Source organism: Daucus carota, chromosome 9 (assembly GCF_001625215.2).
Source record: "Daucus carota subsp. sativus chromosome 9, DH1 v3.0, whole genome shotgun sequence".
NCBI classification, from domain to species: Eukaryota; Viridiplantae; Streptophyta; class Magnoliopsida; order Apiales; family Apiaceae; genus Daucus; species Daucus carota.
Window position 1 is genome coordinate 8,550,477 of NC_030389.2, and position 16,595 is coordinate 8,567,071.

The window sequence follows — 16,595 nt, forward strand, 5'->3', positions numbered from 1 at the left end:
GTCTATATACTTTATATCTATTCATGCAGGCCAAAATACCCTAGGTCACATAATAAATATGATAAGATGTATATATTTATTTTTACGTTTTAAGCTTTCAGTATATCTTGCAAGACATATATCATATTGGATAATAAAATCACATCATATATTTATAGAAGTAAAATTTCACAAAAAAGAGCCTGCATAATAAAATCATGTATGGTTTCAAAGGAGACTTGGTTCCAATCATAATACTATGATACCAAATGTGTTATAACACTCATCAAATATATGGTGTTCAATACCAATAAAGCATGATAAAATTAAGTATTATTTTGTTCCCATCTTGGTTAAAGAATGTGAAGTTGTAATTAAAATCAAGAACAACTATCAAATTGGTTTTTTTCTTAATGTAGGAACCCGCAGCCGCTACCCTTCGGTTAATGGAACATTTGACATTTTTAAGTCATAGAAGAACAAACTTTACATGTCCAAATGTAAACCTTTATTGTGTTATTATATCAATCTACAAAAATCCTTAAATAATCTTTTACATGGCATGTGGATGTACATGAATAATTCCAAACTATAGGTTTACTCGTTGAAATGAATATACCAACAATAGTGTATAGATAGAACTGTTACAGACAGGAACTATCATCTTTTTTGGTTAATCACACCAAATCCAGATTCTTTTTCTATTCTTTCTTCCTTTTTAGCAAGTTGATTTCATCATTCCTCAAGAAAAACATCGATATACTATTACAATTTCTTCATTTACATAAATTATATATCAACATAGATCAACGTTCATAGTTTAGAATCATCTACGTTAACCAGTGCGGACCGATGGATCCGTTTGTTCGTCGAAGGATTTGGCAAGGTTTCATGCGGTTTCTAAATGGTTTTGGTGTGGCAACCGTATTTTTGTGGTGGGGGTGTCTGAATTTGTGTCAACATAGTCTACAATGCTATTACATGAAGGTGGCGGCAGGAAAGAAATAGGCTCTGTTGGATTGTGGCGGTTAGTGTATTGGCGGTTGTTGCTTTCCAGCGTAGATAAAAGAGAACGGACATGGATGGATTACACAAGAAGGAATCAAGTTAATTCAAGAAAGTGTGCAATGGTAGTTCTTATCCAGTTTGATATCTCCGTTTCAAATCATTGTCACCCATCATCGACAAACGGAACTGTTTAGGTAAGTCCAATGTGAAAAAGGCCATGGGCTAAGGTATTATATTAATATTATATCACACACTCTTTTATTTATTGTGCACTAAGCCGGGGTCTCCACGGAAACCGCCTCTCTACTTTAAGGTAGGGGCATGGTCTGCGTACATCTTACCCTCCTCAGACTCTGCTCTAAGCGGGATATACTGAATATGTTTGGTTTGGTTTTAGTTTATAGATAGAACTAATTTTGCAATGATCCGAGGGAGCCTTGACCATGGTTCCGAAACTCTCTTGGCTATATATGATTTCTTGTTTTGAAGCCTTATTCTTGATTATTGCTACTTTTATGCAAATTTGTGTTATATAAGCAATGTGATTTTAATTTGATTCATACTTGGTTCGGTTCATGTCCCTCGGCGGTAAGGATGTTATTTTTAGTTATAATGCTATGTTATGCTTGGCTAATTACTTGAAGTTTGGTATAATTATGTGAAACTCGGGCTGCTGGGCAGAGGGGTAGTATTAGGGCGATGTAAAGAGAGCCTTTTAGAGTGGCAACAGGACTCCCTACCACATAAGTCGAAAATGAAGAAGGCAAATTTCAAGGTCATAGATAACAAGAGACACAAGCGACGCGCATATGGAAACGAGATATATTAGAAGAAATGGTATTATAAGGACGAGATAGAGGAGGAGATAAGGCTCATGGATGAGGAAATGGCATGGTTCGAGGAGAAGGAATGGCTGCTGTGTGAAAAACTTTTATTGGTGTACACATGCACATAGAGATGGAATGACAGCCCCAAAAATAGAATGCCAAAATTAGAACTAAGAAATTAGGGATCCACAAAAGAAATTAATAGAAATTGTTCTATCTTTTGTAGGATAAATCTAAATTGTTAACAATATCATAATTTATGCAATTTTACTAATTTTCCGAGACATCATTATTAATCCTGCATTTATAGAAAGTATTATTGTAATCATTTTCTTCATTAAATGAATTTGGTGTTTTTTTATTACATGACCATCAACGGTAATTTGTTGCCAACACACTCTATACCAAAAGTTAAAGTGGTGAGAGTTTCATAAGCATATATTAATTTAATATATAAATCATGTGAGTTGGTAACTTTAATTTTTTTTTCCAAAAAACTTTTTAAGTACTTATAAACCATGACTGACATACTTTATTCTTAAAATTTTCAAATTTTCTATTATTCCTTTTATGTGATGATAGCTAACATAAATCTAAGGTGATAAAGGTTTTGCTATTTATACTATACCCTAACAGGAATATATATAACTGGCTGATACCCTAGTTTGTTAAGTACTAAAAGACTATTTAAATTGGGTTCCTTATCAAACTCATCACTAAATTGACAAAAGATATCAACTTCGTCACTAATCTCCACGTGGTCTCAAGTGGCTCACTAAATTGGTTTACTCATATCAAAATCATCACTGCCGTTATTCACGTGGGTTATAGACGTGGCACACTCATAAAAAAGACGGCAGAAAAAATAATGAAAAAAAATAAAAACAACAAAAATAGAAAGAAAGAAAGAAAATAGATAGAGAAAAACAAGACACAGACACATTGCTTGATACTGAAGGAGAAGAGACGAAGAGTAAAAAGCATAGAACCGGAGTAAAAAGCATAGAAGAACCCTAATCCAAATCAAGCTTTATCAACACTCATCATCTTCTAATTATATCGAGATTAACTACTCCAAATCATAACCATTTATGAAAACCCTAATATTTTTTGCATTTTTGTGTCGTATCTTTGCTTATTCATGTTTGTTATCTGTAAGCAAATGTTTTTGTGGCTTGAATGTGTTTTATCTGCATATTTTGTTATGTGCTTGGACGTTTTTGCATCACTATGACAGTGTTATGATGTTATGTTGCATCACAATTACCGTGGTCCGTGTTTGTGTCTTTTGTTTCACAATCTTTTATGCAGTCTTTTTTAATTTATTAGCTAGTGTGTCAAGTCAACAACCCATTCCGTCCATACTTTCGCCCGTTCATACATACTTCCGTTAGTTTTCTTTTAATAGTAAATAACAGTGAAAATTTTGATACCAGTAAACCAGTTTAGTGAGCCACTTGAGACCTCCTAGAGATTAGTGATGAAGTTGATATCTTTTGTCGACTTGAGTGATGAGTTCGATAATTATACCACGACCTTTATCTCAAAACTAGGTCTTGGATTAATTCTCAACACAAGTTTGAGATATGTACGCATCCGGTATAAGGAACAACATTAGCATAGTGGATGAGAGCAGTCATAGTCATTAGTGCACCTTAGTTCTTCTATTGTAACATTTAGAGCTATCTCTCGGAAGGGTACATTCAAAACCATGATTGTTACAGAGCTTCGCAATATTTCTAGAGACCAAAACATATCCTGTACACTCAAGGAGAGGGAAGAAGAGCACATCCTCAAATATTGGGGTGGCTGCCCCCTAGCTCCTCAGATTCAAACTATGGCTAGACGTACAACCAACCCTTGTACTCACCATACCTGGTGATCACCCGTATACCTACAACTGTTGCTAATTGTTCTGTGTTCGTGCACATTACTCCCCAAGCCCCAAGGAGTAGGAAACCCCTCCTACCCATTGGGAGTGACATTTCTTTTCTAAGCTCGACCCTCGAATGCCTTCCAAACTAATTAGGGGCAATTTATAGGCGTAGAAGTGTCAAATATCACGAACACGGATAAAGGAGGACAGGAGGCGCTAAAGGAGAATGACATACAAGAATCTTGGCCAAAAAATAGTTGTCCAAGAATTTCGTTTAGCAACTTTGACGGAAGACGAAATCTCCCGAAGCCCAAATGAAATGACGATCTTGGAGATAAAGCCCTCAAAGAAGAGTTAGTCGCGTTGTGAGAATAGGACCTTTGATCTTGAATGCACAACGGTGTCATGCATCAACCTCTCCAAAACTTCTTCCTGATTAAGTTTGTTTGCATGCTTTTAAGGCTATTTATTTTTCAATTTTGATAGATATTTTTTGCCTACTAGTAGTAAAAATACTGTTTAAAAAATATTAATTACTTATAATTCTTTTTTTTCTTTTGAGAAATTACTTATATTTCTTTTTTTTTTAAGCAAAATTACTTATAATTATTCTTATAATATCATTATGTATTATTTCTTCCTAATTTTTATGGACAAAAATTGAATCGCATGACTACTAACATACAACTTTCTCTATATATCTATGTTAAATATATTTTTTTTCCAATATGCTTAATATTTCTATATAATAAATTTCCTCTTATTATTTTTCAATGAATATGTTCTTATGGACATGTGATGTGTGAATAGCTTGCACTTTTTTTAATAAAATCTTCTTATAATATATATAAAAATTTTGGGCCCAACTAATTAAATGAAAATCCTGGACATAACCCTTAAAGACTAGTATACCTCAAAGTCAACTGAGAAATAATTTTTGTAGGTAATAACCTTGTAAATATAAGCAATGATGTGGCCCACCAAAAAATTGAAAATCTTGAATTATATTCATAAAAGATTATTATTGTAATATATTGAAAATCTTGGATATTATTTCAAAAGATTGGTATTCCTAGAATTGCACCAATAATTTTTCTTTGGTAGAATCACCTTGTAAAATATAAGCAATGATATGAACAACTAATAAATGGAAAATCTTGGATTATATATCTAAAAGATTTTTACAATCTTGGATTATATATTTAAAAGATTTTTACAGTAATAAATTGAAAATCTCGGATTATATTCATAACAGATACTAACTCTAATAAATTTAAAATCTTTGAAGATATTTTTAAAAGATTATAACTCCAAGTGTTTTTACAAAATCCCCTTATAAATATCAAACATATTTGCATTGTTGCAGTACAATCATAACAAATACTAAATCAATAGCAAGAAAGAGAAAAGATAACATGGCCAATCCCAGTTCAGAGATGGAGCAAAACCTCAGGTGTCCTAGATGTGATTCAGAGGAAACTAAGTTTGCCTACTTTAACAATAACAAGACCTCTCAGCCTCGTTACCGTTGTAAAAGCTGCAAAAAGTTGTGGACCCATGGTGGGAAAGTCAGAGACATCTCATCAAATGGAGAAGAGAGGAGGGTGAACCGTTCTAGGGATTCTTCTCCAGCAATTGTTTCATCAGCCCCACCACCGCCACCACTTCCGTCAAGCATGACATCTGCTGGTGGAATCATCAATGAAACCGGAAGGCTGAACCTGACCCGCCCTCCACCAAATCACAATCAGCCTCCGCTTAAATTTGTCCGTATGGACATTCAGAACTTATCAATTAAACCTCTTGAGCCTCCACATGATGTGGGCCAAAACAATATAGTTCAGCAGAACCAACAGGTTTTGATAGAGAACTATAGTCAAGGCTTCCACGCTCAACAAACACCAAGTAATCCCGGTAATCAGTCTTTCCTTAATACCACCCATTCCTCTAACTACATAGAGCCCAATATCAATACTTTTGGGAACAACCCAATTGGTGGTTTTACTGGTGGTCCATCTGGCTCCTGGGGTTGGTCCTCTGCCCCTGTTCACCTTTACATAGAGCCAACAAATGCCCACACTTTTGGGGAGAATAACAACGGAATGGGGGGTCCTAATAGTAATCCATCTGGCATGTCCTCTAGTGCTTGGTCGTCTTCCCCTCCCAGCTATTATATTGAGCCCAACAATGCCTGGAACAACAACAACCCAATGGACGGTTCTGCTCGTGATCCATCTGGCTCATCCTCAGGTGCTTGGTCCTCTAGAGCTTGGTCTTCTAATTAAGAAATCAAGAAATTAGAGGAGTACCTACATTTGGCAAATATTTAAGTTGTTTTTAAATTGTTGGTGTCCAATATTTTGTTTTAATTTTTGATGTTAAAAAAGATGCCAGGAAAAATTTCCTAATTTAGTGTCTTTGATTATTTGGACCCCAATTCAATGGAGTATTTATTATAAAATTTGGGTTTATTGTTTGTTTATTAGTAGTTTGCATTAGTGCCCTCGATTTTAAGTATGTTGTGATTGATAAAAGTTTATTAAAAATATCTCTTATATATGTAAATAAAAAAAATGTTATGACAACTAAGTCTTTTGTCTAACATATATATAGATATTATTTTAATGACTATTTAATTGATTAGGTTTTGTAGATTTTCTTATTTGTAAGGCTAAATGGAACCTGCAAAAATAGTTCTATCACTATTATGTGTATATTCATTTGAGCAAGTAAAACAATAATTTGGAATCATTAGTGTACATCCACATGCCATGTAATTATTTAAGGATTTTTTAGATTCATATAATAAAGGTTTACATTTGCACATGTAAAGGTTGTTCACTTATGACCTTAAAAATGTCAAAGTTCAAATGTTCCTGTAAAATGAGCAATTATATTAACGTCATCATTCCTCAAGTTATATGAAAGAAATTTGATGTTTGTCAAGCTTTAAGACATTTCAACATTAATTTGTTAGTTTTTTTGTGTTCAGTGACACCATTCTGTTCGGGGTTATGCATGATTGTTAGTTTTCTTTGAATGACTTTCTCTTTGTAAAAATCTAAAAAATAATATGATAAGCAATTCTGGTTCACGGTCTATTCAAAGCATTTTCATATGCTTTTTACCTTAATTCTCTATTAATTAATGGCATGAAATGCTCAAAATGAGTATAAGCTTTAGACATTGGCTTGAGAAAATAGACCCTCTCATCTTTGTATAGTCTTAAATGAATAAAAGAAAGTATGTGTTGTTAAGTATGTGTTGTTATTATTGATGCAATCTTTGATTCACATGAATGAGAGTGAACTAATACCAACAAGTTTGTTGCTCTGTAAGCATTCTTTGGAAAAGGCAACCTATGCATTTTTTTCATATATAATCTTGGCAAACTTCACCAATTTTTGAGAAACAAGGTATGCATACAAACAGAAATTTATCTTTTAATAACTTAAGGCCATTGGAATTCAAATGCTCATACCTCAAATGTCATAAAAAAGATATATGTGATATGGTAAAGCTGTTATAGTCTAGACTACCACATAAATTATCATCATGAGCCTTCATACTCGAAGTTGAAATAGATTTGACCTCCATAGAAGAATGTGTCACACTTTTCTATTTTTTTGGATGACGATGATATATCTTATATGCCCGAGGAAAATACATGTTCAGAAGTTCTTTTGTTGTCATACAAAGAACCTTTTGAGTCAAACCTGCAATTAAGTTGTTATATCCTTTTTTAGTGTACCCAAGGCCTTCATTCTTTGTACATTTCAAATATCCAAGAGAGAACATTTTATTGCCGAATAATATAATTTTCTTGGCTCTTGCCTAAATCCTAATACAAGGATGGCAAATTTTTTGTCTCATCGAGTATTTGTGAGAGAAACATATCCTGCGGCTTCCATTTCTCCTCACATCAGACCTTTACTCTACCATCATTAAACATGTTCCGCACAATAATATATTTTAAAATATTTTACAATATTTTGCTGCAAGCAAAACATAGATATTTTTCAAGATATCTAATGAAATAAGATCTAAAATTATTTAATATTCACTCGTCTATAGTAATTTTTATCAAATGGGTTACAAATATGAGATCTAATAATATATCATATTTACTAATTTAATATTTATAATGATCTCAATTACTTAACTTCAAATTCTCTTAACAACATATTAAATTAATTAATATTAAAGTAGACCCCTAGCTACTAAGTATTAATTGTCATACATTTCAAAGTTAATAAAGGTTTTTGACTGATCAAGCTCAAAATATGCTATATATATAAATGCTTAAAATGAACATACACAAGACCAGGGTTATAATTATCATTTCATTAATAAACCGTGAATAGAAGGATTATATAGTGTTGTAGATGTGAGTGGAGATAGAGGATTTTAGAATGGCAGCCGCCGGTGAAGACTCCATCAATGCGGCTATACCATGCCCGTGATGCTTGTTTAAGACCATACAAAGCCTTCTTCAATCAAGACTTTATCTTCTTATCCTTCAATTATAAATCCTGGTGGTTGTTCAATATAAATTTCTTCTTCCAGGAATGCAGATTTCTCATCGAGCTGGTATATTTCCCATTTAAGTTGGCAGCCGCCCGTGATGACTCCCAGCTGCCAACAAAGTCGGAAATGTGAAAGCACCACTGCTTGGTGAAAAACTTGCGTTGCTGTATGCACAAAAGGATGAGATGGCGGCCCTTAAAATTAAACAAAACATAGAAATAGAAAACCAAATTGGGATCTAGAAAAGGAATTTAAAGCAACTATTGCTGGTCTTTGGTAGGATAATTGTACATTGTTACCGATTTCATACTTCTCGTAATTTTAGTATTTTTCTTATAGAGAGCATCAGTAATCTTATATTTTAGAAACAGTATTGTTATAATAATTGTATTGATCAAATAAGTTGGGTGTTTATCTTAATACATGATCATTAACACCATAATTTGTTCCCAACACATGGGTATCAAAGTTGAATTTGATAGTTGGGCAAGTATGAATTGGTATTTATAAATATTGATTCTACATAGTAGTTTTTATATTTTAAATAACTTAACTTTTTTAAGTATCTTGTGCAATTACTTATAAAGTGAGACTCCTATGCTTTAATCTTAAAATTCAAATATTTTATTATTACTTTTGTATGATGATAGCGAACATGAATTAAATACGACAATTAAGAATCCACGACTAAAAAATAAGTACAATTAACAATATTTTACCAACTTTTTTTAAATATCTTAGCATTATTTATATTAACAACTATACCTTAAAATTTGAGTGCAAAGTATATTATCAAAATCCCCCCAATATATCATGATTCACTAAGAATGTTTTCTACATTATACAAAATTTTCCTACAACTTTTCAAACTTACATTAGTTCAATAGAAACCCCAAAATAGTTATCCAATTGAAATGAAGAAAATGCTTCAAATTGATATTTACCCGCACTTCGGGTTGATATATGGACATATGGTTTAAGTAACACGTTCGGATGATGATTTTTTACATACCACTCTTTATGGAATGGTACAAGGATTTGTCACATGTCGATATTATCTGATCTAGGCCATCATTAGGCTTACAAAATATAAAAATATCTTGAGTCAATATTAAATTTAAAATAAATTGTTTCATATAAATAAACTAGGATTGTACAATTAATCCCATTGTTCCTTAAAGTAAGGAAGAAAGTTAATTTAATTAAAACTATTATTAATTTTGTAATTATTCAATATTTTCTAATTATTATGTTAGTCACATAAAATGTAAAGGTGAAATTAAGGCCTTCGTTTCATTTATGAGTAGAATTTAGTACATGCAATAATAGTTGACTAGTGAATCCACATTTTCAAGTTTGTCATGTTTGTGTTATCTTTTTAATGTTGTAACTATTGAATATGGAACAATTTAGAAAAGGAAACTTTCTAATAAGATTTGATTTTAAATTTTTTCATGGTTTACATATAGACTACTTAATACTATAGTACACATCTAACAAATTTATATTGAATGTACATGAAATTGATCATACATTAGATGCATGAATAATTTTGGCAACTCGTGAAATACTTTAAACATCAGTCTCTGACGACCATATTCTGAAGAGTTAGTTTATGAGAATTAATATTTTGGAATATTATATAATATTTTGCTTCTAAAGCTTACATAATTATTAATATATACATGTGTGTGTGTGTGGGGTGGGGTGGGGGGGGGGGGGGGGGGGTGTTAATATGAAGAAGATAAAAAGAGCCGGTCATATGGAATGAGAAGAAGTGGAATTCTAAGGACGAGATAGAGGAGGAGATAAGGCTCTTGGATGAGAAATTGCTTGTTTGGAGAAGAAGTAACGGGTCCTGTGCGAAAAACTTTTATAGGTGTACATGCACTAGAGATGTGAGAGGATAGCGATGAAAACAAAATGTAAGAAATAAGACAGGAAATTAGGGATTTAGAAAAGGAATTTATAGCAACGGTCTCTTTGGTAGGATAATTATATATTTTTAATAATTTCATACTTTATGTAATTTTAGTTATTTTCTTAGAGACCATTATTAATCCTACAATAAAAATAGTATTATTGTTATTATTTTCTTCATTAAAGAAATTGGATTTTTTTTTAAAAAAAGTGATCATCAACCCTAATTTCTTCCCAACACACTCCATACCAAAATTTGAAGTGGTGAGATTTTGGTAAGCATATATTCATATCAATATATAAATCATGTGAGTGGTATTTTTATGTTTACAAAATTATGAAAGTGTCGGGATAAAGTTTGAAAATATAAAGATCTTTTCAAAAAAAGTCACATTTTAATCTCTTCGGTCCATTACGGGCACTAACTCAGTTATGTAAATGCAACTTAGTTCAGTTAGTTGACTCCAAAGTTTTTGAGTTGAGTAACCCAACTGCAAGTTGGCTTAGCCTATCAACCTTTTTATTAACAATGACTGGCATGCTATATTCTTAAAATTTTGAAATCTTCCATTATACTATTATAACCACAATATGTACAATTGATGATATAGTACTTTGTTAAATAACGAATAGAAAACTATTTTAAATTATTCAATTACTCGAATATTCGGTACATATAAGAACACTCACCTGAACTCATATGCAATAATATGTATAGAAACGACTCATAAGGGTTTAAAATGTCAGAGCTCAAATTTTCCATTTATATATATATGTGCTCTGAGCATCTGTTCTATGAGAGCAGCAAGTTCTTCTATTATAAGTATATCAGTTTAGTATCACTATATCACTTTAGACTCGACAAGTTTGAGATACGTACGCATCTTCGTGCACAGTACTCCCTAAGCCCCAAGGAGTAGGAAACCCCTCCTACCCATTGGGAGTGACATTTCTTTTTTAAGCTCGACCCTCGAATGCCTTCCAAACTAATTAGGGGCAATTTATAGGCGTACAAGTATCAAATATCACCAACACGGATACGATCGCTAGCAACTCTCATAGAAGGAGGACAGGAGGGGCTAAAGGAGAATGACATAAAAGGATCTTGGACAAAAAATAGTTGTCCAAGAATTTCGTTTAGCAACTTTGAGGGAAGACCAAATCTCCCGCCATGAAGCTCAAATGTAATGACGATCTTGGAGATAAAGCCCTCAAAGAAGAGTTAGTCGCGTTGTGAGAATAGGACCTATGATCTTGAATGCACAACCGTGTCATGCATGCTTGCATGATTTTAAGGCTATTTATTTTTCTCCAAAACTTCTTCCTGATTAAGTTTGTTTGAATGTTTTTAAGGCTATTTATTTGTCAATTTTGATAGATATTTTTTGTCAACCAGTAGTAAAAATACTATTCAAAAAATATTAATTACTTATTATTATTTTTTCTTTTCAGAAATTACTTATTATTCTTATGATATCATTATCTATTATTTCTTCCTAATTTTTATGGACAAAAATTTGAATCTCATGACCACTAACATACAACTTTCTCTATATATATCTATTTTAAATATATATTTTTTGCTAATATGCTTAATACTTCTATATAATAAATTTCCTCTTATTATTTTTCAATGAATATGTTTTATTATAATATACAAAAATCTATAGTAAAGGTATATTGAATAAATATTATTTACAATTTTATTTCTTGAATTAATTATTCCTCCAAATATTAAAAAATCTAGCATGCACATATACAACATATTTGTGCCCAATGTATTATTCTACTAAAATTTTAAAAATTCACAAATTTTCCTAAGAAAATATCTTCATAGAGACACTCAATATCTCTATTTTCAATTGATCATATGAAAACAATATGGTGGCCAGGGATAATATGCTTTTAGATTTTCATTCTTTGGCCTGACATGGGTGATATGATGTGTAAATAGCTTGCACTTTTTTTCAATAAAATCTTCTTATAATATAAAAATATTGTGCCCAACTAATTAAATGAAAATCTTGGATATTACCCCTTAAATACTAGTATACCTTAAAGTGAACTAATAAATAATTTTTGTAGGTAATAACCTCTAAATATAAGCAATGATATTTGGCCCACCAATAAATTGAAAATCTTGGATTATATACCTACAAGATTATTATTCTAATAAATTAAAAATTTTGGCTTATATACATAAAAGATTATTATTGTAATATATTGAAAATCTTGGATATTATTCCAAAAGATTGGTATTCCTCAAATTGGACCAATAATTTTTCTTTCATAGAATATCCCCTTGTAAATATAAGCAATGATATGAACAACTAATAAATCGTAAAATGTTGGATTATATATCTAAAAGATTTTTACAGTAATAAATTGTAAATCTCGGATTATATTCATAACAGATACTAACTCTAATAAATTTAAAATCTTTGAAATCTCCTTATAAATATCAAACATATTTACATTCTTGTAGTACAATCATAACAAATACTAAATCAATAGCAAAAAAGAGAAAAGATAACATGGCCAATCCCAGTTCAGAGATGGAGCAAAACCTCAGGTGTCCTAGATGTGATTCAGAGGAAACTAAGTTTGCCTACTTTAACAATAACAAGACCTCTCAGCCTCGTTACCGTTGTAACAACTGCAAAAAGTTGTGGACCAATGGTGGAAAAGTCAGAGACCTCTCATCAAATGGAGAAGAGAGGAGGGTAAACCGTTCTAGGGATTCTTCTCCCCCAATTGTTTCATCAGCCCCACCACCACCACCACTACCGTCAAGCATGACATCTGCTGGTGGAATCATCAATGAAACTGGAAGGCTGAACCTGACCCGCCCTCCACCAAATCACAATCAGCCTCCGCTTAAATTTGTCCGTATGGACATTCAGAACTTATCAATTAAACCTCTTGAGCCTCCACATGATGTGGCCCAAACCAATATAGTTCAGCAGAACCAACAGGTTTTGATAGAGAACTATAGTCAAGGCTTCCACGCTCAACAAACACCCAGAAATCCCTTAGATATTGCTTGGGGTAATCAGTCGTTCCTTAATACCACCCATTCCTCCAACTACATAGAGCCCAATATCAATACTTTTGGGAACAACCCAATTGGTGGTTCTACTGGTGGTCCATCTGGCTCCTGGGGTTGGTCCTCTACCCCTGTTCACCTTTACATAGAGCCAACAAATGCCCACACTTTTGGGGAGAATAACAACGGAATGGGCGGTCCTAATAGTGATCCATCTGGCTTGTCCTCTAGTCCTTGGTCGTCTTCCCCTCCCAGCTATTATATTGAGCCCAACAATGCCGGGAACAACAACAACCCAGTGGACGGTTCTGCTCGTGATCCATCTGGCTCGTCCTCAGGTGCTTGGTCTTCTAATTAAGAAATCAAGAAATTAAAGTGCCTACATTTGCCAAATATTTAAGTTGTTTTTAATTTGTTGGTGTCCAATATTTTGTTTTACTTTTTGATGTTAAAAAAGAAGCCAGGAAAAATTTCCTAATTTACTGTCTTTGATTATTTGGACCCCAATTCAATGGAGTATTTATTATAAAATTTGGGTTTATTGTTTGTTTATTAGTAGTTTGCATTAGTGCCCTCGATTTTAAGTATGTTGTGATTGATAAAAGTTTATTAAAAATATCTCTTATATATGTAAATAAAAAAAATGTTATGACAACTAAGTCTTTTGTCTAACATATATGTAGATATTATTTTAATGACTATTTAATTGATTAGGCTTTGTAGATTTTCTTATTTGTAAGGCTAAATGGAACCTGCAAAAATAGTTCTATCACTATTATGTGTATATTCATTTGAGCAAGTAAAACAATAATTTGGAATCATTAGTGTACATCCACATGTCATGTAATTATTTAAAGATTCTTTAGATTCATATAATAAAAGTTTACATTTGCACATGTAAAGGTTGTTCACTTATATCCTTAAAAATGTCATAGTACAAATGTTCCTCTAAAATGAGCAATTATATTAACATCATCATTCCTCAAGTTATATGAAAGAAATTTGATGTTTTTCAAGCTTTAAGACATTTCAACAATTGTTCGTTTTTTGTGTTCGGTGACACCATTCTGTTCGGGGTTATGCATGATTGTTAGTTTTCTTTGAATGACTTTCTCTTTGTAAAAATCTAAAAAATAATATGATAAGCACTTCTGGTTCACGGTCTATTCAAAGCATTTTCATATGCTTTTTACTTTAATTCTCTACTTATTAATGGCATGAAATGCTCAAAATAAGTATAAGCTTTAGACATTCGTCGCTTGAGAATATACACCCTCTCATCTTTGTATAGTCTTAAATGAATAAAAGAAAGTATGTGTCGTTAAGTATGTGTTGTTATTATTGATGCAATCTTTGATTCACATGCATGAATGAGAGTGAACTAATACCAACAAGTTTGTTGCCCTATAAGCATTCTTTGGAAAAGGCAACCTATACATTTTTTTCATATATATCTTGGCAAACTTCACCAATTTTTGAGAAACAAGGTAAGCATACAAACAGAAATTTATCTTTTAATAACTTAAGACCATTGGAATTCAAATGCTCATACCTCAAATGTCGAAAAAAAGATAAATGTGATATGGTAAAACTATTATACACTAAGACTACCACATAAATTATCATCATGAGCCTTCATACTGAGCACTCGAAGTTGAAATATATTTGACCTCCATAGAAGAATGTGCAACACTTTTCTATTTTTTTGGATGACCATGATATATCTTATATGCCCAAAATGTTCAGAAGTTCTTTTGTTGTCATACAAAGAACCTTGTGAGTCAAACCTGCAATTAAGTTGTTATATCTCCTTTGTTAGTGTACCCAAGGCCTTCCTTCTTTGTACATTTCAAATAGCCAAGAGAGAGCATTTTATTGCCGAATAATATAGTTTTCTTGGCTCTTGCCTAAATCCTAATACAAGGATGGCAAATTTTTTGTCTCATTGAGTATTTGTGAGAGAAACATATCGTGTGGCTTCCATTTCTCCTCACATCGACCTTTGCTCTACCATCAATAAACATGTTCGGCAAAATAATATATTTTGAAATATTTTACAATATTTTGATGCAGGCAAAACTTAGATATTTTTCAAGATATCTAATGAAATAAGATCTACAATTATTTGATATCCACTCACCTATAGTCACTTTTATCAAATGGGTTAAAAATGTGAGATCTAATATTATATCATATTTACTAATTTAATATTTATAATGATCACAATTACTTAACTTCAAATCCTCTTAACAACATATTAAATTAATTAATATTAAAGTAGACCCCTAGCTACTAAGTATAAATTGTCATACATTAATTTCAAAGTTAATAAAGGTCTTTGAATGATCAAGCTCAAAATATGCTATATATATAAATGCTTAAAATAAACATACGTACACAAGACCAGGGTTAAAATTATCGTTTCATTAACAAACCCTGAATAGAAGGATTATATAATGTTGTAGATGTGAGTGGAGATAGAGGATTTTAGAACAAACCCTGAATAGAAGGATTATATAATGTTGTAGATGTGAGTGGAGATAGAGGATTTTAGAATGGCAGCGGCCGGTGAAGACTCCCAGCTGCCAACAAAGGCCGAAATGTCAGAAATAGAAAAGCAAATAGTGATCTAGAAAACGAATTTAAAGCAAATAGAAAGGCCGAAATGTCAGAAATAGAAAGACCACTGCTTGGTGAAAACCGTCAGAAATAGAAAAGCAAATAGTGATCTAGAAAACGAATTTATAGCAACTGTTGATGGTCTTTGATAGGATAATTTGGTCCCAACACATGGGTATCAAAGTTGAATTTGATAGTTGGGCAAGTATGAAATGGTATTTATAAATATTGATTCTACATAGTAGTTGTTATATTTAAAATAAATTAACCTTTGTAAGTATTTTGTGCACTGTGTTATTGTCTATTCTTTATGTAATTATATTTTAAAAGGTATCTTTATTTTTTTTTTAAAACTTGTCAATAATGACTTATAAACTACGACTCCTATGCTTTAATCTTAAAATTCAAATATTTTATTATCACTTTTGTATGATGGTAGCTAACATAAATTAAAGAGGACAATTTAGAATCCACGATGGAAGAAAAATAAGTACAATTAACAATATTTTACCAACCTTTTTTACATATCTTAGTATTATTTATATTAACAACTATAACTTAAAATTTGAATGCAAAGTATATTATCAAAATCCCCCCAATATATCATGATTCACTAAGAATGTTTTCCACATTATACAAAATCTCCTGCAACTTTTCAAACTTACATTAGTTCAATAACAATCCCAAAAAGTTATCCAATTGAAATGAAGAAAATGCTTCAAATTAATATGTACAGGCACTTAAAGGTTGATATATGGGCATACGGTTAAAGTAACACGGTGAGATGATGATT

At 31.9% G+C, this 16,595-nt stretch overlaps 2 protein-coding genes across 2 annotated transcripts; both read left to right on the top strand.

Annotated features, from left to right (window-relative positions):
- Positions 1 to 5,105: 5,105 nt before the first annotated feature.
- LOC108201199 (dof zinc finger protein DOF4.3) lies at positions 5,106 to 5,975 on the top strand. The gene has a single exon (XM_017369494.1). It carries the CDS (start codon positions 5,106 to 5,108, stop codon positions 5,973 to 5,975), a length of 870 nt encoding a protein of 289 aa, XP_017224983.1.
- Positions 5,976 to 12,671: 6,696 nt separating this feature from the next.
- LOC108201200 (dof zinc finger protein DOF4.6-like) lies at positions 12,672 to 13,541 on the top strand. Its single transcript, XM_064085112.1, has one exon. The coding sequence runs from the start codon at positions 12,672 to 12,674 to the stop codon at positions 13,539 to 13,541; it is 870 nt and encodes a 289-aa protein (XP_063941182.1).
- The last annotated feature ends 3,054 nt before the right edge of the window (positions 13,542 to 16,595 follow it).